General features: G+C 46.9%; 1 protein-coding gene across 1 annotated transcript in view; it reads left to right on the top strand.

Moving 5' to 3' along the window:
- The window catches only part of Osbpl2 (oxysterol binding protein like 2), a 44,968-nt gene that overhangs the window by 17,522 nt on the left and 6,092 nt on the right, over positions 1-21,354 (top strand). The window contains exons 2-11 of the mRNA XM_034494951.2: positions 48-181; positions 1,276-1,417; positions 4,343-4,418; positions 8,452-8,586; positions 9,069-9,166; positions 13,174-13,356; positions 14,915-15,022; positions 15,697-15,786; positions 18,112-18,235; positions 19,857-19,997. Coding sequence (XP_034350842.1) covers positions 145-181; positions 1,276-1,417; positions 4,343-4,418; positions 8,452-8,586; positions 9,069-9,166; positions 13,174-13,356; positions 14,915-15,022; positions 15,697-15,786; positions 18,112-18,235; positions 19,857-19,997 — 1,134 coding nt within the window. The 5' untranslated portion in view covers positions 48-144. The remainder of the gene's footprint in view (positions 1-47; positions 182-1,275; positions 1,418-4,342; positions 4,419-8,451; positions 8,587-9,068; positions 9,167-13,173; positions 13,357-14,914; positions 15,023-15,696; positions 15,787-18,111; positions 18,236-19,856; positions 19,998-21,354) is intronic.

The following is a 21,354-nucleotide window of genomic DNA, read 5'->3' on the forward strand; positions in this document are numbered from 1 at the left end:
TAGGCTTTTTAGAAGCTGAGTTCATTCCAAAATATTTCTCCCCTCAGACTTCCAGGATCCACACATCTTCAACATAAATATAGATCAGATATGATCCAGTAGGAAGACCAAACCCCAGAACAGTGACAGCCTTGTCACTGAAGGATGAACGGGGAGGAAGAATTCTTTGATGCCGTCACAGGTAAGCAACTACAAGAGATGTGACCCAGAGACTGCATCTTGTGTAGGAATCTGTGGGGTGTGGAGTATGGAACTTGGTCTGGCTTAGCCAAAAGACCAAGAGTGTGTTAGATAAGACCTGACATTAGTTTTCTTAGAAAGACAGTGATGGTTTCTCTCATGAGGTGAACCTTGACTGGATCTTAAGAGACAGCATTAAAGAACAGTGTGGGGGGTGGAGGGGAGGAGGCGGGATACTTGGAAGAGCCTAACTCTGTCTCTCAGTGCTGGGATTAAAGGCGTATACCACCACCTCTCAGCTAGTACTCCCATTCTTCTAGAGTATCTGGGCACGGAGTGTCAGTCGTTCCCTCTCAGCCCTGATGGCTGGCTGATGATGTCTGTGGACTGAAATCCCAGAAGGAGGCACTGAGCTTGCCTTTTCCAAGGCTCAGTGAAATCATTTTCATTATTGTATGACTGAGACCCATTGATTCTGTTTCACGTTGGTGTGTGCCTACCAGTGGAGTATGTTGTAGAGCAGACTCAGTAGCCCTCAGAGGAGGAGTCTACAGACAGGTAGGTATTACCAGGGAGGCCATGCCTACCACGGAGAGACCACCTCAGATGCCTCTTCACCCACACATCTAGAAGTTCCCTCAGCCAGGGACTCCAAACACCCCTGAGCTTTTGAATAAGTTTTTCTTCATATTCCCCAAAGATGGCTTCTGCCTTACTGATGTTGAGATCACCTCTGCCATCATAGCAGGCTACAATGGGCTGCAGAGGGGCTGCTCCCACACAACCCCCTGCGTCCTGACACTGGGGTAGACCATCCTTTCTCTGAGTTGGGAACAGAGATGATTATTCTAAATGTACCACTTGAAAATAATTAGATGGGGATGGTGGCCAGCACTCAGGAGGAAGAGACTGCTGGGTCACTGTGAGTTCAAGGCCAGACAAGGCTACATAGTAAAGTCCTGCCTCAAAGAAACAAACCGAACCAAACCAAAGGTTCATAGATCTCTAGGCTTCTGTTTGTGTAGTCAGTCTTAAAGTAGGCTTCTACATCTCCCAAGTCTAGAGAAGGTGACTATTTTTGCTTCTTTGTTGCAGGCTTTGATTCTGATAATTCTACAGGGGAATTTTCAGAGGCAAATAAAATTAGTGAGATGATTGACTTGGATACAAGCAAAAGTACTAGGATTGGGAAAAATGGGGAGAGACCACCACAAGAGAATGGAATTCGAAAGCACAGGTATGCTGTCTTACATAGATCGTATCAAGGATTGCCCCTTTTTGTCCTATGAAGTATTCCCTCTCATGAATTGAGCTGAAGCTCTCCTAGTTCCAAGACAACTCTTCCAGGCAGTCTAGCCACTGGATGTCCTATAAGATTTGATGTCTGTCCACTTGGCATTCTGTCCAATGGAGATCACTGACGGGCAGTGTTTGACCCATGATTCCCTTTCCATGAAGTGATAGTGCTGTCCCAGGATGGCTTACAGCCTGTACATAACGTGATCCACAGCCCTCATTTACTGACTCAGACCCACCTACCACTCCACAGGCACTAGGTTAATCCTGTTGTTCCTTCTGTGTATTATTGAGATATGTTTGACTGCTGGGCTAGCAGGACTAGTGATGGTTCTCTTGTACCTTCTACATCTCACTGAGAAGCTTTGACCACTGGCCCTGTAGGGACTGATAGGGTTTAACTAATTGCTTGCAGCAAAACAGTGTTCATTTGTGTACCTAGACCATGTGGTCATCACAGAAACTTCTCAATCTCGGAAAAAGCACCCATGGGACTTAGGCTTCCTGCTTATATTCTAAAGGTGTTTTTGGCCTCAGTGGACTCTCATCCTCACTGCTGACCTAATGCATGGCTCACTTGCCTTCAGGGCAGGCCCCTTCTGCCAAAGATGCTTAGCCTTCTCTTGTCCTCCATCTACATGTTTAGTGGGTGCAGGAGTACTTCACACGGACTGTGAGGGCCTCTGTAAGGAGCTTGTTCACTCTGTACCTCACCAGCTCCCTCCAAGTGTACATCATCTTGTGGCCAAACATCGGCAGTGAGTGTGGGACCACTGCCTCATTCTACTCTCCTCATCTGATGCTTTGGCTGCTAAATACACCTGGATCTTGAGGCTCTCTCATGTCCGCTCTGTGTCACATGTGCCGCCTTCCCTCATTCTTCTTCCTAAGCACAGTGGCACTTAGCACTGTTTGCACCACTCCTGTTCTCTGCCTGAAGCTCCTGCAGCAGGGACTCACTCCTGTCCTCGCACTCCCCGTCTGAAGCAGGTCTGCGTAGTGCTCCATTTGCTCAGAGAGCAAATGCATCTTGGACATTGATCTACATGGTCACTGTTGAAATGATTGAAATGAGGACGCACATCTCCTTATTCCTGAACCCAGACTTGTCTTCATTCACTCTGCTGTCTCTGCCTCCTCTGGGGCCTCTTGTCTTGAGTTTTGCATCTAGACCTGTGTATACCAAAGTTCCTCCATATTGCTGTCGCTGCCTGGAGCCTTGCCATTCTCCATGTCTTCTCCTGTTGACCCTCTCGTCTTCTTGCAATGGTTGGGTATTAGTTCTATTTCCTATTGATGTGATAATACCACAACCAAAACCAAACACATCCATGTGCTTGGGAATAAAGGGGTTGTTAGCTCCCAGGTTACAGTTCATCATGAGAGAAGCCACAGCAGGAACTGAAGCAGAGACCATGGAGGAATGCTTCTTAACTGGTTTGCTCCCATGGCTTGCTCAGTTTTTCTTTCTTTCTTTCTTTCTTTCTTTCTTTCTTTCTTTCTTTCTTCCTTCCTTCCTTCCTTCCTTTCTTTCTTTCTTTCTTTCTTTCTTTTTTAAAAGATCTATTTATTTTATGTATGTGAGTACAGTGTAGCTGTCTTCAGACACACCAGAAGAGGGCATCAGATCCCATTACAGATGGTTGTGACCCACCATGTGGTTGCTGGGAGTTGAACTCAGGACCTCGGGAAGAGCAGTTAGTGCTCTTAACCACTGAGCCATCTCTCCAGCCCTCAATTTGCTTTCTTATGCAACTCAGGACCATCTGCTAAGGCTTCACAGTGGGCTTGGCCCTTCCACATCCATTGTTACTCAAGAAAATGCCTTGTAGACTTGCCTATAAGCAATCAGATAGAGATGTTTTTCTCAACAGAGGTTCTTCTTCCCAGATAATCCTAGGTTTTGTCATGTTGACAAAAAGTAGCACAGGGTGGATCCTTGGGGCCTGACTCTTTACGGAGCTATATCCCCATTTCTGTGGCTCTCACAGTTTTCCTTGTGCACAGCATTCCAGCTATTTTTGGCAGCCCTGGTACACACTGCTCAGTAAACATTAGATTTCTTTCCTTTTCCATTTTGTCTCAGAGCTTTTCTCCCTCCTGTTTTGACTCAGTGAGTCTTTTGTGAGGTCTTACCTGACAAGACCCCAGCTATAATTCTCTCAGGATCAAAATGCCCAGTCAGGGTTCTCCTGTTCCACTTCAGAGGAGTGTCACTGGGAATTCCACAAGAAAAACTAGGTTGTCCTCTGAGGGCCCAGAGCAGTGGTGTACCTGAGGCCTTGCTCCATGATGCCTTCTCTGCACCCCTGTGATGGCAGCTTTCCTTCCTACAAGCTAGACACATCTCTCCCGAGGTTCTTCCCACACATGGAGACAGGGCTTACTGTAGCCCACAGTTCCTAAGGGAGCTTGGTCTTTCCCCAGGTAGCCAGAGCAGAAGTTGAGGCTAAAGTGACTGCTGGGCTCTCACTGGGTGGCCTGAGAAGGAGTGCACCTTGGGATGCTCTGACCCATCTCTCTCCTGTAGTCTCAGCTCTGCCGGCCATCTGAGCCTGGGCAGAAGACTCTACAGTAGGAAGTAGGGACGTGTGCAGAGGGATTCCCGTCTCATTGTCATGGGAGGACAGCAGTGGCCTGGCCACCATGACCAGTAACTGTTCCTAGGAGGACTTAAAGCAGTGGTGCGGAAACCCTGTAGTGTCAGCTGTGACCTCACTGTTCTCACAGAATGCCATTGTTTAGAGACTGATGTTTCAAGCTCAAGCTAGGGTTATGACATTGAACAATTCCTGTGAGAAATACATCCTATCCCCTGCCTATTCCATTGGATAATAAATTCCTGTTGCTCTCACATTCCTCACAGGACAGCCCTTCCTGCTCCCATGTTCACCAGAAGCGACTTCAGTGTGTGGAGTATCCTGAAGAAATGTATTGGCTTGGTGAGTGCAGATAAGTCATGTGAAGCGTGGAGTTTAGACATTAACTCCCATGAGATTTGTACTGTTGGTGTCTAAGAAAATATGTGCTGTATATTTATAATAATCATGAGGCCAAAAACATCTTTTTTAATATAAGCAGGAAAGGATTCCCTCCTAAGGGGAAGGGAGACATTATTTAGGACAGCAGAATGGCAGTTTTACAGTTAAGCAGTTAAGCAGGCAGGAGGCGTCCCATAAGGCCTTCTTCCTGGTGCTCTGAAATGTACGCCTTGCTTGTGGCCTGAACACCTCCTGCATGAGACCAAGTCGGGGCCTCACCACACACTAGGCTATAGCTTTTGTCAGGTACTGTGTCTGTGTCATGGAGGTGGGGTATCTAGTAGCCATAACATTCCATGTGGCCTTTGACTATCAGAGGCTAGTGTACTCATATGGTCTCTGGCATATTTCATGCATAAATCAGCACTTGGCAAACAGAAACTCAAGTCCAAGAGTCCAGGAATTCCTGTTGCCAAATTTCAGGTGTGTCTACCTGAGTTCTTTTAATGCCGTCTTCCTGTTGTGATTACTTTTATACCGTGTTCCCAGAGAAAACACTTTCTTTCAGCCTTTTATTTTAAATCACTGTTGATGGATTGATGGTAGATAGATGGTGTGGGGTTGGCATTGGGAAGCTGGAAGAAGTTATAATTAGAGGTTCTTGTTTGGGTAGGAATACACAAAAACAGGGAGCTCATTCAGAACTGCATAGGGCCCACATGTCTTCCGAGGATGTTACCTTACTTAATTACTTGATTGTGTATCCGTGTTGTAAAGTTTCCTCATTTTTTCGTGAGTGATTATACATAGGTCTGGGAGAACTGTATAGGTTCATCAGTTTTATTTTTTATGTTTACAGGTTCTTTTTATGATTTTATTTCAAAATATGAGTTCAAAGTCAAATGCACTAAATATCTGTTAGTCTGTTTTCTGTTGCCTATACCACAATACCATAGACTGGCTAAACTGTAAAGAAAAGAGGCTTATTCTATTTCCTGTGTCTGGAGTTGCAAGACCAAGGGCATGTGTCTGGTGATGACTTCAATGCTGGCAGAGTCCTGAGGTAGTATAAAACATACAGGGAAAGGCAGGGAAGGGGCATGCACAGCTGCCTGTCTGTTGGTCTCTTCCTTTTTCTTTTGTTGTTGTTTGTTTATAGGTCTAGGGATTTAGTCCAAAGCCTCAGAAGCGTTCTACACTGGGAGGTCTGACCCGCCCCTGCCATGTTCTACAATGATTATCTACATTTATTTACGTCCACACGTGTGCATGTGGAGGTCAGAGAACGGACGGGCTGCAGGAATCAGTTCTCTTGTACAGTGTACCTGCTAAATATCTCACCAGCCCCTGCCCTGCTCTATCTTAGCTACCCTAGTCAACCATGGAGGCTCACTGTACCCAGTGGTTTTACCTAATCCAGAAGATTGGCAGTAACATTATACGTGGATTAAGTGTCTGCCCTGTCCAGCAGGGCAGTAAACAGGGTCCCGGGGAGATCACCTGAAAGAGAGAATGGGGGAAACAGAAGAACACAGAGAATGACAATTTGTCTATAGTCTGATCAAATCGTGATTTTTACTTTTTCACACAGGGGTAATATACACAAAAAGGCAGGATGTGGGGAAGGGGATGATGCAGGAGCGTAGGTGTTCAGGGGGAGTACAGATACCTTCCAGAACAGGGTATCGGCTGGGTGAAGGTTCAGGGGACAGGTCACTATGACTCCGCCTATATTCAGTTGTCCTTATCTAAGTTGGTACTGTCCTCCAAGGCTGCCTATCTACAAGGTCTGTGACTACTCAGGCTGGTAAATTTCCACCAAAGCTGCCTGTTTACAATATCTTATAGCTATCTGTTCAGTGATTTTCCACAGAGACCATGACTTTGTGTTAGCAGGCTGACTTAGGCCTATGGCTGATTTTAGGCCTTCGGTGTCTAAGCAAGGCTGCCCCTGACAAGAGTCATCTTAATTCTTCACAGTTAATTGGTGAACTATTGGGATACTCTGACCACATCCAGAACATGACAGTCTCGGAAGCTCAGCTTCCTGTGCTTATCCCTCCCCAAAAGTAACTGTCAACCATTCTTACTCCATGGCACCTCACTCCATGCCCCACTCCCTGACTTATATATGTCTCCTCCCATGCTTTCAGAGAGGCAATAGGCTTTTCTTTATACCGCAGACACCGGTATCTAAGTGATCTTGTAACTACTTCAACCCCTTTCTTGGTTGTTTTTCAGTTTAGTGGGTTGATGCCCTGTTTTAGATATTAGACCGTTTCTGGCTTTTGGCTGACCAAAGCAGATCACAGTGACTAGCCCTACACATATATTTGTTGAGGCTCAGAGATGGGTGCTGAGACATGGCATTGCTGAATCAAAGGAGAAATGCGTTGGCATTTGCTAGCCATAGCCAAGTCCACTTTATAGGCTATGGTATTGTACCAAGCAGCAGAGATGGAGGCTGGCCTATGGAACTCAAGGCTGAGGGTTTAGAGCAGGTGAGCAGTGTGCATTCAAATGCCTAGCGCCCAGGTAGCCTCTCTCTTGCTGGGGCCCTTCTGTGTTTCTTCTGCCCACTGCTCTTGCACTGCCTCTCTGACCTCTTGCACTGTATGTTATGGGCTCAACTTCCCTTGCTTTTACAGGTATATAATGCCCAGAACGTATATGAAGCCTTGTCTTTTCTTACCTTTCTACTATGGAGGCATCCCTATATACCCAGATGTCTGAATGTCTCTCAGCTGGGTATGTAGTATCTGAGAAGCCTGACTGACTCTGGCTCAGGATCTGTGAGTACAGGCTTTCAGTGGGATCTCCCTAGATCAGTACTGTAAACAAGGTCCTACCCGTTCCCAGAATGTTGTCTCCCAGGACCTGGCTGTCTTGCTGGTAGTACGCTGGGCATACTACTTCTTCCAGGGCAGTCTGTCAATCTCTAGTGATATTTGGGACTGATGAGAGCAGAGGGGTTCACTCTAGCCCCCAATAAAGAAAGCCCGCAGACCATCCTCAGAGCCAAAGCTGTTAGTTTGTCCTTGTTCCTGGAGCACCTGAGCCTACCCTGTTATAACAGGTTCACTTTCTTCTGTTAGTCCTTCTATCTTCTCTGTTAATGCCTCTCTGGAAGCCCCGCTCAGGAGTAGCTCCTGAAGACCTTTGTCCTCTGTGCATGAGCTCTGTGGAGGCAGGAGCTGCAGCCTCATTTCTGTCCCTTGGTGCTCCTTTACAGACTCTGACATAGCTTCCTGGCAGAGCCACATTAGAAGGGCTTGCCTGCCAAGCACCAGCCAGGTGCCTCCATGTTGTCCTGGAAGAGGCCATGGATGCTAAGGATATGTTTGGTTTTTTTTTTTTTTGGTTTTTTTTTTTTTCGAGACAGGGTTTCTCTGTGTACCCCTGGCTGTCCTGGAACTTACTCTATAGACCATACTGGCCTTTAATTCAGAGATCCTCCTGCCTCTGCCCCTCAAGTGCTAGGATTAAAGGAGTGTGTTATTACCACCTGCCCATGAAGGGCAAGTTTTAACAATGGGATGTTTGGGACTGATACCACTCATCTAGAGTAGATGAAGTGGGGAGGTGGCTGTCCTGGAGCTCCTGTGATCACTCCCAGGTCTGGGAGATAGAGAGCTGCCATGGCTGCCACTCAGGAAGACATTCCAAGTTGGGTAAGGTAGAAACCAGGGCTCACAACAGATAGCTTGCCCACAGAGAGTCTTTAAGACCTTGTCTGTATGGGAATGTGAGACTCTGGGAAGTGATCCTTAGAACACTAGGGTAAAGTGGGATATTTGCATCTGGGGCCTACCCTGAAGCCCAGCAGCCCAACCAGATGTCTTTTTTTTGGTTTTTCGAGACAGGGTTTCTCTGTGTAGTCCTGGCTGTCCTGGAACTCAGAAATCCGCTTGCCTCTGCCTCCCAAGTGCTGGGATTAAAGGCGTGCGCCACCACCGCCCGGCGACCAGACGTCCTTTTTTCTGGCTTCTTGCAGGAGCTGTCCAAGATCACAATGCCAGTTGCCTTCAATGAGCCGCTGAGCTTCCTGCAGCGGATCACGGAGTACATGGAACATGTGTACCTCATTCACAAAGCCTCAGATCAGTCCCAGCCCCTGCAGAGGATGCAGGTGAGGACACCCCAGTGCTGTAACTGTTCGACTGACTGACCCCATAGTTATTGGTGCCCAGGTGTTCTGCTGGTAGGCTGTCTGGAAGAACTGTATTCTCTTCAGGTATCTGACCAGTCTAAGAACTCCCAGGAGTTGACTTCTCTCTACTGTCTCATGTGTGCATGTGCCTATGTGGAGGGCATTTATCTGTGAATCTGTGTGTGTGCGTGTGTGCAGATGCATGGACATTGCTTCAGTATATGCAGAGTGTGCAGCCTGGGGTGGAGAAAACATGTTGTTCCCTCTTTGTGACTTTGAGGAAATAGTGGGTAATAGTGGTGTTTCCCTAGAAGTTCTGTAATCTTAAAAAACCATTGTTAGTCAAAAACTGAGAAGTCAGCAGAGTGGGCAGTGGTGCTGAGCGCCTTGGATGCTCTGTGGGGAGCAGCTTTGCTGTCTCGGCTGAAGCTGTTCCTCATCCACCTTTGGATTGTTTACAGTCTGTAGCAGCATTTGCGGTCTCTGCCGTGGCTTCCCAGTGGGAGAGAACTGGCAAACCCTTTAACCCGCTCTTGGGAGAGACATATGAGTTGATCAGGTAAGAAAAGTTCATAATGAATCTTTTACAGAAGGGCTCTTGGATGAACAAGAAGAGCTCAGTTTTCTCTTCAACATCGATTCCTCAGATTAGGATAGATGCTTGGAGTTAGGAACTGCTGAAGTATTTGGAATGCTGTGGGTAAGAAGGTATTCACACACATGGAATGCTGTGTTATTGACGGGATGGAACCCTGGTACTACATGAAGGTCTGGCATAGAATCTTAGTACAGTGGGCTCAAGGATGGAGACCATGCTATGTAGACCACTGGTGGTATATGTGCATTACATGGTAGAGACATGGGGGCCACTAGTTTTAGACCAAAATTGGAATCAGAACTAATGAGTAGGACTGTGGTAGTTGTAGAAGCACTTTGATGAGAGAGCAATAACCAAAGAGAGGAGAGACAGCCCAAGTCATTGTTCATTCTATGCCTGTGTTGCAGGGTCTTAGGAAAGAGCTAGCCTCACCATGTCTAGTCTTTGAGTGTTTACTGGAATCCCTCTGAGTGGTTTCTTCTGGGTGGTGTCATGCCTCTTGGAACCCTGTAGAGCATGAGGCTGGCACGGTGGTGTGGCCAACACTCATGCACATGAGCAGTGTGTACCCTCCATTCTCATCCTTGGACCTAGCAGACCTCTGAGCCTGGGCGCGGAGTCCTAGTTCATATGGATTGTGGTGAGCCTCTAGACGGCCGGGCTGGGAGGTTGTTCCTACTCCCCTTGCCAACTCCGGGTCTCCTGCAGTTATGCTGCCATGGTAAACACTCCTGAACATGTCGAAGACGCTGATGCATTTTTGCTTTAGCCTTGCCTGAACCTCCAGAGACTGGTCACTGAGTTTGCACAGTTCCTAGTGGGCCCATCTGTGCTCTTCAGGGTCACTCCTGGTCGGCCATGCTGTGACCTATTCTGTGCTGCATGTATGGCTGATGTAGTGTGCTTATGTCTCAGTAAGGAGGGAGCAGCGCTGTAGTTCAGTAAGGAGAGAGCAGCGCTGTAGTTCAGTAAGGAGAGAGCAGCACTGTAGTTCAGTAAGGAGAGAGCAGCGCTGTAGTTCAGTAAGGAGAGAGCAGCACTGTAGTTCAGTAAGGAGAGAGCAGCACTGTAGTTCAGTAAGGAGAGAGCAGCGCTGTAGTTCAGTAAGGAGAGAGCAGCGCTGTAGTTCAGTAAGGAGAGAGCAGCGCTGTAGTTCAGTAAGGAGAGAGCAGCGCTGTAGTTCAGTAAGGAGAGAGCAGCACTGTAGTTCAGTAAGGAGAGAGCAGCGCTGTAGTTCAGTAAGGAGAGAGCAGCACTGTAGTTCAGTAAGGAGAGAGCAGCACTGTAGTTCAGTAAGGAGAGAGCAGCGCTGTAGTTCAGTAAGGAGAGAGCAGCGCTGTAGTTCAGTAAGGAGAGAGCAGCGCTGTAGTTCAGTAAGGAGAGAGCAGCGCTGTAGTTCAGTAAGGAGAGAGCAGCACTGTAGTTCAGTAAGGAGAGAGCAGCGCTGTAGTTCAGTAAGGAGAGAGCAGCGCTGTAGTTCAGTAAGGAGAGAGCAGCGCTGTAGTTCAGTAAGGAGAGAGCAGCGCTGTAGTTCAGTAAGGAGAGAGCAGCGCTGTAGTTCAGTAAGGAGAGAGCAGCGCTGTAGTTCAGTAAGGAGAGAGCAGCACTGTAGTTCAGTAAGGAGAGAGCAGCACTGTAGTTTAGTAAGGAGGGCTTTTCTGATGGGGGAAGGAAGTAACTAGAAGGATTTACATGAGGAATTCTCATTGGCTGCCATCATGATTATTTGCCACAGGCTGTGGAGCTGCAGGCAGGAGAGCCAGTACCTGCCATCCTGCTCTGAGATCTTTACTGTAGAGAGGAGTTCTGCCATGACATCTGCCACTGCCCTGGACTCAGGGTTAGCTGTTAGTCTGGGGAATTCATTAAATGGAGCCTGCTGGTGTTTTAGCCATGATAATGTTCTGTGTAGAACATGGCAGTGCTGGAAGTAGAAAACAGATGCAGCCCACCAAAGAAAACTGGCATCAGCATCGCAGTAGATGTTCTTGTGTGTGAGGTGTTAACTGATGACCTTTGCATTGTATCATAAACATTTTCCTTAGCTAGGAGTGGTGGTGCAGCCTTTAATACCAGCACTCAAGAGGCAGAGGCAGGCTCGTGTCTCTTAGTGCAAGAGCAAGTTCTGTAGTTCAACAACTACAGAGCGAGTTCCAGGACAGCCAGGGCTACATAGAGAAACCCTACCTTGGAAAATTAAAAACAGATGATAATTTTATGTGTATGGATGTTTTGGCTACATGCACGTCAGTGTACCATATGTGTGCCTGGTACTCAAGAGAGAACAAAAGATGGAGTCAGACTCCCTTAAACTGGGGTTAATGATGCTGTGATCTGCCATGTGAGTGCTGGGAATTGGACCTGGTCTTCTGGAGGGAGAGCCACTGAGCTTGTGTAGCCCCACAAGTGTCACTTTTAAGGCTGTGAATTTTGTCTGAATTAGTGAAGTGTTTCTTCTGTTTTTCTAGCAGACGTTGCCGTTGCCGGCCACCTGTGAGCCTGTCACATTCAAGATGTGACGTCCAAACCTCGTTTAGCTTAAAATGTCTTGAAAGAGATAAAATAGGCGCCAACCAGTGGTGGTGCAGCCTTTAATCCCAGCACTTGGAAACAGGGATGGCAGGAAGCAGGGACAGCAGATCTCTGAGTTCAAGGCCAGCCTGGTCTATAGAGCGAGTTCCAGGACAGCCAGGGCTACACAGGGAAACCCTGTCTCAAAACACAAAAGGAAAAAGAAGGGGACAACAAGAAGAGGAGGAAGAGGAGGATGAAGAGGAGGATGAGAGAAATAAGATAGAAGGAGAACATTTCTGGGTGATTAAAAAAAATGTGTGTAAGTTAGGCACAGTGGCTCATACCTCTAAAGTCTAGCACTCTAGCTGGCTTAAGCATGAGGATTACAAGCTCCAGGACAGCTTGGGTTACACAGTAGGAACCCGTCTCAACAAAAAAGGAAAGCAGCAGCAGCAGTAGCCGTGTGGATGTGGGGAGAATAGGAATAGCCCAAGGTGCAGATATCAGACAGAAGCTTAGCCTGACTTGGGATTTAATTCAGAGGCTGAACTGAAGTTTCAGAGGCTGCCAGGAAAACTCCCTCACAATATGTTCCTCTCCAGGCCTGCTTGTTGGTGTCTCCACACTGAGCTTCCCTGACACTCAGTGGCCTACTCCACAGTCCTGCACAGACCAGGCTGTGCACACCGTCTTTCATCCCTTCATATTCCTCTCAAACAGCTAAAAATACACTTGCTTTTCTTAGACAAGTATTCATTTTGTAGATTACATACCTTGGCAGGCAACCTTTTAAAATCTAATTTTTCAACTTTCCTTCCTCTGTAATGATTGGGAATTCTGATTCCAGCTAAGTTAGTAATTATGTGGTTTAGCTTTTGTAATTCCTAATGACTACAACTGTAGGTGTATTCATAGTTCCGGAACAATTAAAAACTGACATTTTTATTGAATAAGGGAGTCTGCAAGAATCCTGTTTCCTGGCCAGGAATATTCTGGGATCTAAGACATTTCATCATAAAGTCTTGGGAGCCTGTACAAAAAGCTGGACAGGAGCACTCATTCATAGGCTTCTGAGTCAGTTGGGCCTACTGGCTTTTAGGAGTCCCTGGGACTGAGGTTAGTCTGCATCTGAGGCCTGCCTGGCTGATGGCTGAAAGGTTGAGGTATCAGTGAGATGAGCAGTGGGACAGACAGAGGCTCCCTCTTAGGAGAGCTTGTGTGGTAGTGGGTAGGTGTACTCCAGAGTGACGGTACACAGCCAGATGTGTCATCTAAGAGGTTGTTGCTGAGTGTTTTTGCTTCCTGTCATAGCTGGAGGCTCCTGGGCCCAGATCCTAGATCAGTGTCTAGAGGAGGGCAGACCATGCCAACTGGTAGGTAAGCTGACGACTCTTTGTTACGGCTATCATTAATGTGCTTTTTTCTTTTCCCCTTTTTCTCATTTTTGGATCTAGGGAAGACTTAGGGTTCAGATTTATATCTGAGCAGGTCAGTCACCACCCTCCTATTAGTGCATTTTATTCAGAAGGTCTCAATCAAGACTTCATGTTCCACGGTTCCATCTACCCAAAGCTGAAGTTCTGGGGCAAGAGTGTGGAGGCTGAGCCCCGGGGGACCATCACCCTGGAGCTGCTCAAGTGAGTGACAGGCACAAGCAGGGCCAGCGTGCCCTGCACTGACTGGGAGGATGTATGGTTTCCACTTCTCAGAGGGCTTCCTTCTGGGGAGATCCTGTGTGGGCTGAGAGCCTTTCTGCCAGCGGCATTTCTGCTAGGCTTCCTGGTGGGGAGTTCCTGTGTCCACCGAGGCGGATGAGTCACTCCCCTCCCACACACGGATTGGAGCCGCTCACCTTAACCCTCAGTCACTGCTTTATGACAACCCCAAACCCAGCTGCTTAGCTTAGCGCTTTACTTCTAGGCCATGCCTAAGATAGGCTGGCTCCAGGTCAGCAAGAACTTCACTCTCCTTCATAGACTCCCTCTCCAGGGCTGTTCAGAGTCAGGTACTCTCTTTCCTTAGGCAGAGGAACTCAAAGCTGCCCTGTAGCCATGTATACTTGCTTGCTGATGCTCACACAGGCATGTGTGTTTGTACATGTCAAGTTGAGTGCCTGCAGGTGAGAACCACTAGAGGTCCCTCTTAGGGACTGTTGAGCCCAGCTGCCATGAGAGACAGTCAGTAGCAGGTGGTTAGCATATGCTAGGGCTTGAAACCCACTGCAGCATGCAGAGCCAGGGTTTCAGTTGCTGCTGTGCCTCTCTAATAGGAGCCTGTTGGGAGGGAGGATCTGTGTAGTATGTGATGCCCACTGGCCATTTGCCAGACAGTTCTAAGAACTTAGGGGCAGGCTGACTGTAGTTGAACACATCTTCAGTTCCAGCACCGGCAGGTAGATGTCTCGTGAGTTTGAGGCCAAGCCTGGTCTACATAGTGAGCTCTAGGGTAATCAGACTGCATAGTGAGACCGTCTCAAAAATCCGACAAACACTAAGAACCTAGGGCTGTCCCTGCACAACTTGCCAGGAACACAGAGGCAGGCTCATGCAGGAAGCTCTGTGGTGGGCGCCCCAGTGTTTGACCTCTGTGCTGATAGTCTTTGCTCTGGGAGTTGAGATGGGCAGAATTGGAAAGCTGCAAATGTGTTTGAGAAACATGTTTGGCCTCTACCTGGGCCGTTTGAGAGATTGCAGATATTTTTCCTCATAGGACTATGTCAAGATATTTTTGCTCTTACTCAAGCTTCTCTGATACAGCCTTCCATAGGCACAGGTCTAGCTGCCACTGCATTTGCCTGTGAGGTTTTTCCTTGGGGCACGGTTGTTTCAAAGGATGGGTAGTGTTGGATGTTGTTGACAACAGCAGCCTTCTCCTGCACTCCCCACAGCCAGGCTGGGGCTCAGGACTGATTTCCGAATGGAGCATTTCCTCTCGGCAGCTTCACAGGAGAGCTGCCTCTCTCTTGTTTTAGCCTTCCTTTATTGCTTATTGACTTGTCTTGACATGTAAGTAGAAAGCTTTGTTGATACTACAAAGCAAAGGAGAAGTAAATTTCAGATGCACACTGACTCACTCGCCTGCACTGGAAAGGCTTCAAAGCACTGTCCTGCATCCAGGCGTTTATGGTCTGGTTTTGCCTGGTCATGGCCTTCTGGGTCACCCAAGTTCTGAACTTCATTGTATATGTTTTCGCAGACATAATGAAGCCTATACCTGGACCAACCCCACCTGCTGTGTGCACAATGTCATCCTTGGGCAGCTATGGATAGAGCAGTATGGGACAGTGGAGATTCTAAATCACAGGTAACAGGTCCATCTGTGGATGTGGGATGGTGACTCTGGGCCATGGGTGACAGGCCAGGCTGTCCACGGGAAGACAAGCCAGCTGAGCTAATGTTAGGTCGTGAAGGGAGCTGTCTGTCTGCACTCCTCCTGTCTGGACTTCTAGCCCTGCATTCCGTCCGTCAGCTTGAGTCCTTCCTGTAGTGGGGCCCCTAGGCACTGTGTCTGACTAGATTTAATTTTGTCTAGTGTGGCGATAATCAGAAATGCCCCATGTTGGTTGATTATTTTTTTCATTACCATTGTTAATTTCTTTGAAAATGTAAAGTGCACCAGAGAAGTGTCAGTGCTAGGTAAAAATGTGGTGACCCTGCCCAGCGTCAGTCAGGGCTGAGGCACACAGTGGAAGCTCGTGACTTACTGGCCTTGCTTGTGGACACCTTAGTGATAATATAATTTATAAATCGTAAAATTCACCCATTTTCTAAATGGGCACTGAAATGATATTTTAGTAATTTACCCAGTTGAGCAGACAATCATCACAGAGCCTGTCTGTCACTGAGCGAAGCCTCCTTGTGATGTCAACCATCACTCATGGCCTCCTTTCCTAGATGGCCAAGTCCTTCCCTTTCCCTGCAGCCTGGTTGGTTCTCTAGACATTTCACGTCATAACCAATGCCTGTTTGTTCCTGCAGAACTGGAGATAAGTGTATACTTCACTTCAAGCCTTGTGGACTGTTTGGGAAGGAACTTCACAGAGTGGAAGGGTACATCCAAGACAAAAAGTAGGTGTACCCCGTGAGGCCCAGGGCTGTGGCTCTACAGTGTGCAGTGCTCTACCTAGCTGTGGTTCTGCAGTGATGTCTGGTCAGGGTGGACAGATAAGTGTCAAGTGTGACCTCTGGTAATAGGAGAGTGGAGTTTGTTCCCTCTAGAGGAAGAAGAGAAATGACCTTAAAAATGAGACATTTTTACTCAGGGATAATGTTCAATTTATTTTGTTTCTGAGCTGGCCTTGCTATGCAGTGCAGGCTCACATTAATTTTACAGTCTACCCCTAAATGCTGGGTTATAGCCTGGATCACCTGCCCAACTCTATACAATCTTACAAACAGAACTAAGATGTTACCACTTGCCCAGGAATCTTCTCCTTATGGGTACCAACTTTGCATATCAGCAAAGCATGTGGGCATTCATTGTTCATGTGTCTGCATTATTCCACTCTGTAAGCCAGAGCTTTCTGGAGATTTTTGTGTAGAAAATGGCTAGTAGTGTTTTTGATACATTTTCTGAATTTTTCCCCCATTGGTAAAATTATGTTCTAGATCTCAATTTTTTTTATTTATTTATTTATTTAATTTTATTTATTTATTTTATTTTTTATTTTTTTCTTATTTTATTTTATTTACATTTAAGATGCCATCCACTTTCCCCATTTCCCCTCCCTAGAAAACCCCTGTCCCATGCCCCCCCCCCCCTTTCCTTTTTGCTTTTATACAATTTTTTTAAAATGTTAACCAAAGGATTTATAAGTTTGGTAATGCTCATTCGGAAGCGTAACCCAATACCCAACCTAGATATAAAAACTATCTTTGACTGGTGGAGACACCTGAACATCTGCCTCCATGCCCCCTCTCTCTTTCTCTCTCTCATCACCTAGCTTCTCCTCTCCTTCTATTTATTTATTTATTTAATTAGTTTTTTTGGTTTTGTTTTTTTGTTTTTTTGAGACAGGGTTTCTCTGTTTAGCCCTGACTGTCCTGGAACCCACTCTGTAGACCAGGCTGTTCTTGAACTCAGAAATCCTCCTGTCTCTGCCTCCCAAGTGCTGGGATTAAAGGTGTGCGCCACTGCCCGGCTCAAATTTTTATAACTAACTGCCATTTAGTAGTATAATGCCAAGAGAGTCTTTCAAGCTATTGACATCTGGTTTCAACTTCAAAACAATGTTTTTGTTCTCTCTGCCTGTCTCTAGTAAACTAGAAACTCATCTGTTTAAACAACCTGTATATTAATGTCAGACTTTATATTGGTGAGAAATATCAGGACCTCACATGTGTACTGTAAAGGACACAGGTCCTGTTATGGTCAGAGTGGTGACCAAGGGCATCAAGGTATCTTGAGACTGGCCTGCCCATGGTTGAAGTAGCCTGATGATTTCGAGCTGATGGGGGAGTCTTGAGCTTTTGGTTTTATATCCTGGATCCAAGGACGCTTCTCTTTTTCCTTTTCTTTTTGTTTTGTTTGTGTGTGTGACATATGAGTGTGTATATGTTTGTGCGTGAACATAGTCATGAACCTGCATGTGGAAGCTGAGGTCAGTGTTAGCGTCTTCCTCTACCATTTGTCTCATGCTTGATCACTGACTGATCCTGAGTTGGCCCGGCTGTCTGGCTGTCGGGCTGTGTCTCTGCCCCAGTATGGGTGTTATTCTAGGGATCTGAATTTGGGTCCTTGTGCTTCCACAGGAAGCTCTCATTGAACCTTCTCCCCAGCCCCAAGCAGGCTTTTTCCATGGAGGTAAGGAGCTGCTTAAGGAGCTGGCTGAGCTCCTGACTCTGTATCCTCGCTCTGCAAGTGTCTGTGAGCGTCTGCAGGGCACTTCCCAAGGAGCAGGCAGCCAGTTTGTGTTCTTCCCAGACAGGCAAAAGGAAAAAGACTCTGCATGGGCTCTGCTCACTGTGATGTGAGGCAGAGTCTGACTGCTGTGGAGTTTTCCAGGGAAGCGATTAGATGGCGAAAGCAAATCACCATGTGACCTTGGGAGACGTGATAGACAGATTTCATAGAAAAGGGCCTGCAAGACTCACAGCACATGAAAACCCAGTGTAGTATTTACAAAGCAACAGGTTGTGGGGTGAGGCTCTTTGGCAGAGCACGTACCCTAGCAAAGGGCCTGCACATGCAGCATGACATTAAAGACAGGTGCGTGCTTTTGCCCGTTTTCTAAGGCCCCGAGCGAGGAGGACTCTCAGGCTTTTGTGCCTTCATTTTCCATCTGGCATCGGGTGGGGACACCTTTTCTCCAGCAGTGTGGATGAGGGTCTGAAACACTCAGGCGCTGCCCTGTAGGTCACTGCTGTTAACCGTGTTTTAACCCTTTCCTGCAGCAGGAAGAAGCTCTTTATAGTGTATGGCAAGTGGACAGAGTGCCTGTGGGGCATAGACCCTGCCTCATACGAGTCCTTTAAAAAGCAAGAGAAGAGAGGTGACCATGCCAGGAAGGCCAGGACGGTGAGTGCCAGCTGCAGTGACCCAGGTCCTCCAGGAGCACGGGGCTTCTGTGGCCTTAGCCAGGAGGGGTGTGCAGTGGGTAGGACATCTGTCTGTTCAGGCTCTGCTATCTGGGCAGAAGTGTTTGACTGTATTCTGTTTATGTTGTACCTGCTGGAAGCTTCCGGGGAAGGTAGGCCCTTCCACACAGCCCTTTTAATACAGCTCTCGTTTTGCCTGAGTTAGCTGAGGCCTACTTAAGAAGTCAAGCGCATCTCATTTCTGTTTTTTCAGTACTTGAGTTCTCAGTAATATATTCAGTCAGAAAGTACTGGCAAAGACTTTCCTCTCAGAATTTTGGAATGCTGATGACTGTAAGATAGGTTATTCTTAAGCAAAATTAGAATTAAAAGTGATAGTTCAAAAGAGGTGTCATACTTTATAGATCAAAAAAAAAAAATCAAGATGTTCTAAAGTAGAGAGAGATGTTCATATTTATTTAACAAAAATGTTTGACCTCATCCAGGTATCTAGTTTTTTTCCTGTTTTATATGTGCCATTGGACACCTTTTATAAGTATGTATGTATATATGTATGTATGTATGTTTCCAAGACAGGGTTTCTCTGTGTAGTCCTGGCTGTCCTGGAACTCATTCTGTAGACCAAGCTGGCCTGAAACTCAAAGATCTGCCTGTCTTTGCCTCCAGAGTGCTGGGATTAAAGGTGTGTGCCATCACTGCCCAGTGGTAATTTCATTTTTTAAAAAAGATTTTATTTATTTTATATATATGGTGAGTACACTTTAGTTGTCTTCAGACACCCCAGAAGAATTCTTGAGAATGGCATTGGATCACGTTACAGATGGTTGTGAGCCACCATGTGGTTGCTGGAAATTGAACTCAGGACCTTCAGAAGAGCAGTCAATACAACTTAACCACTGAGCCATCTCTCCAGCCCCTTCATTTTTTTAAAGAAAAAAAAATTCATCATCAAGTGTGATAGTGTACTTTGCAAACACTGGAGGATATCCGTGAGTTCCAGGGCAGCCTAATCTATACAGCAAGTTCCCAGCTATCTACAGTCTACACAGTGAGACTCCATCTAAAAAAAAAAAAAGAAAAAGAAAAAAGAGAGACAGAGAGAAAATCCATGTAGTGTGTTGAGTGCTGTCTGGTGCCAGTCTTTCTAAGCTCATTGCTTCTTGGATGTCCTGTGTCCCTGGTGTTCTCCCTTCACAGCTGTGTCTGTAGTCAACTTTAAAAGCACATCAAACAGCTGTGTGTCTGTTAGCATGGGACAGGCCCGTCTTGCCCAGGAGATCAGGGCATCAGGCATCAGGAGGCCTTTGTCTCAGATGATGTGTTATGGGTTCAGAAGGTGGACAGGCACATAACCAAGCATGAGTCAGGGAGGACGGTGTTTGTACCTGCTGCTGTTTCAACCCATGATTCCCTTCTCTGTGAGAGAGTAGAAGTCCAGCCTGGCACAGCTCTGCAGAAAGCAAAGCCACGAAGATAGTTTGGATTTTTTCTCCTCAGTTAAAAAAGGCTTGGCACTGCACAGGGGCTTGGGAGCAAGTCTTCACGTGCTCTGGGGACCTGTCTTCTGGCCAGTAGTTATTCTGAGGTATCCTGTGTTTCAGGATGATGGTCCCGAGAAAGTTAACAGTGATGTGCCTGGAGACATGGCCGATGATGTTCCTGTGGCTCAGGAGACAGTGCAAGTCATCCCTGGCAGTCAGCTCCTCTGGAGGATCAACCGCCGGCCTCCTAACTCTGCTCAGGTCAGTGTTACGCCTCTCTGAGGCCAGGCCTATCTGCTGCAGGCTGTTCCTATTTGTACCTCTCCAGTCAGGCCCACAACTCTTGTACTTTGTTCTTGCATGTAGCCAACCAGCTTTCCCCAAGCAGACAGTGAGGCTCCATCACATCCTATAATCCTGGGGGCCCTTACTCCCTAGCTTCCATGAGGTTTATGCTATGGTCCAGCCCGAGAGTAACTTGTACCTGCTGCCGTGCCTGTGTGGGATCTGGAAATAGGTGGGCATGGCACTCCACCTAGCATTGACATCTTGATGCAGAGTTCATGGCAGAATTCACTAGTGCTTGGTTGTGCCTTCAGAGCTCTGTCCTGACCTCATCTCATCAAGAGAGCTCCAGGGGCTGGAGAGACAGCTTACCTTTAGGCATGATTATTGCTGTTCTAGGGGACCTGATTTTAGTTCTCAGCAAGCACCCATCATATCAAGTAGCTCACAGCTGCCTGTAACTCCAGCTCCTGGGAGACCTAACAGCACTGGCATCTGAGCATACCTTCAGTAACTTGCAAATTCCCATGCATGTATATACACATGCACATAATCAAGAAACAAAAAAAGTAGCCAAGGTGTGCTGGTACATGCCTTTAATCACCGGGGAGTCAGAGGCAAGTGGATCCTTTTAAACTATAAGTCTACAAAGTGAGTTTCAGGACAACCAGAACTATGCAGTGAGACCCTGTCTCAAAACCAGCAAATAGAATAAACGAATGAACGAATGAATCAATCATCAAACCAGCCAGTGGGGTGCTCATGACTTTAGTCCCAGCACTCAGAAGGCAGAGGCAGGTGGATCTCTCAGTTTGAGGACAGCCTGGTCTACAAAGTGAGTTCCAGGCCAGCAAGGGTTATACAGAGAAACCCTCAAAAGGGGGTGGTGGGGTGGTGGTGTTCAAGGCTTGTGATATAACTTAGTGATAGAATAACTATTGTGCACAAGCAAGGCCCTAAAGTCTATCCCTAGCAGTACGCCAACATTTATTTGGGGGTGGGGGGCAGAGACATGGCTTCAGTGCTTGCTACCTAGCCTGACAACTTCAGTTTGATCCTTGGAACATATATGGTAAAAGGAAGGAATGAACTCTTACAGATTGTCCTCTGGTCTACGTGCATGTGCCCACACACGTAATGGCACATGCACAACCTCACACGTACACAGAATAAGTAAGTATAAAAAGAACAAAGGCCTGCTTACCTGTGAATATGTTGCCTCGCTGTATTAGCTTGCTTTTATTGCTGTGATAAAACCCTGATCAAACTAATGGGGAGAGAAAAAGCTTACACTTCTAAGTAACAGACCATTACTGAGGGGAGCCTAGGCACA

This window comes from Arvicanthis niloticus, chromosome 2 (assembly GCF_011762505.2).
Source record: "Arvicanthis niloticus isolate mArvNil1 chromosome 2, mArvNil1.pat.X, whole genome shotgun sequence".
Lineage (NCBI taxonomy): Eukaryota > Metazoa > Chordata > Mammalia > Rodentia > Muridae > Arvicanthis > Arvicanthis niloticus.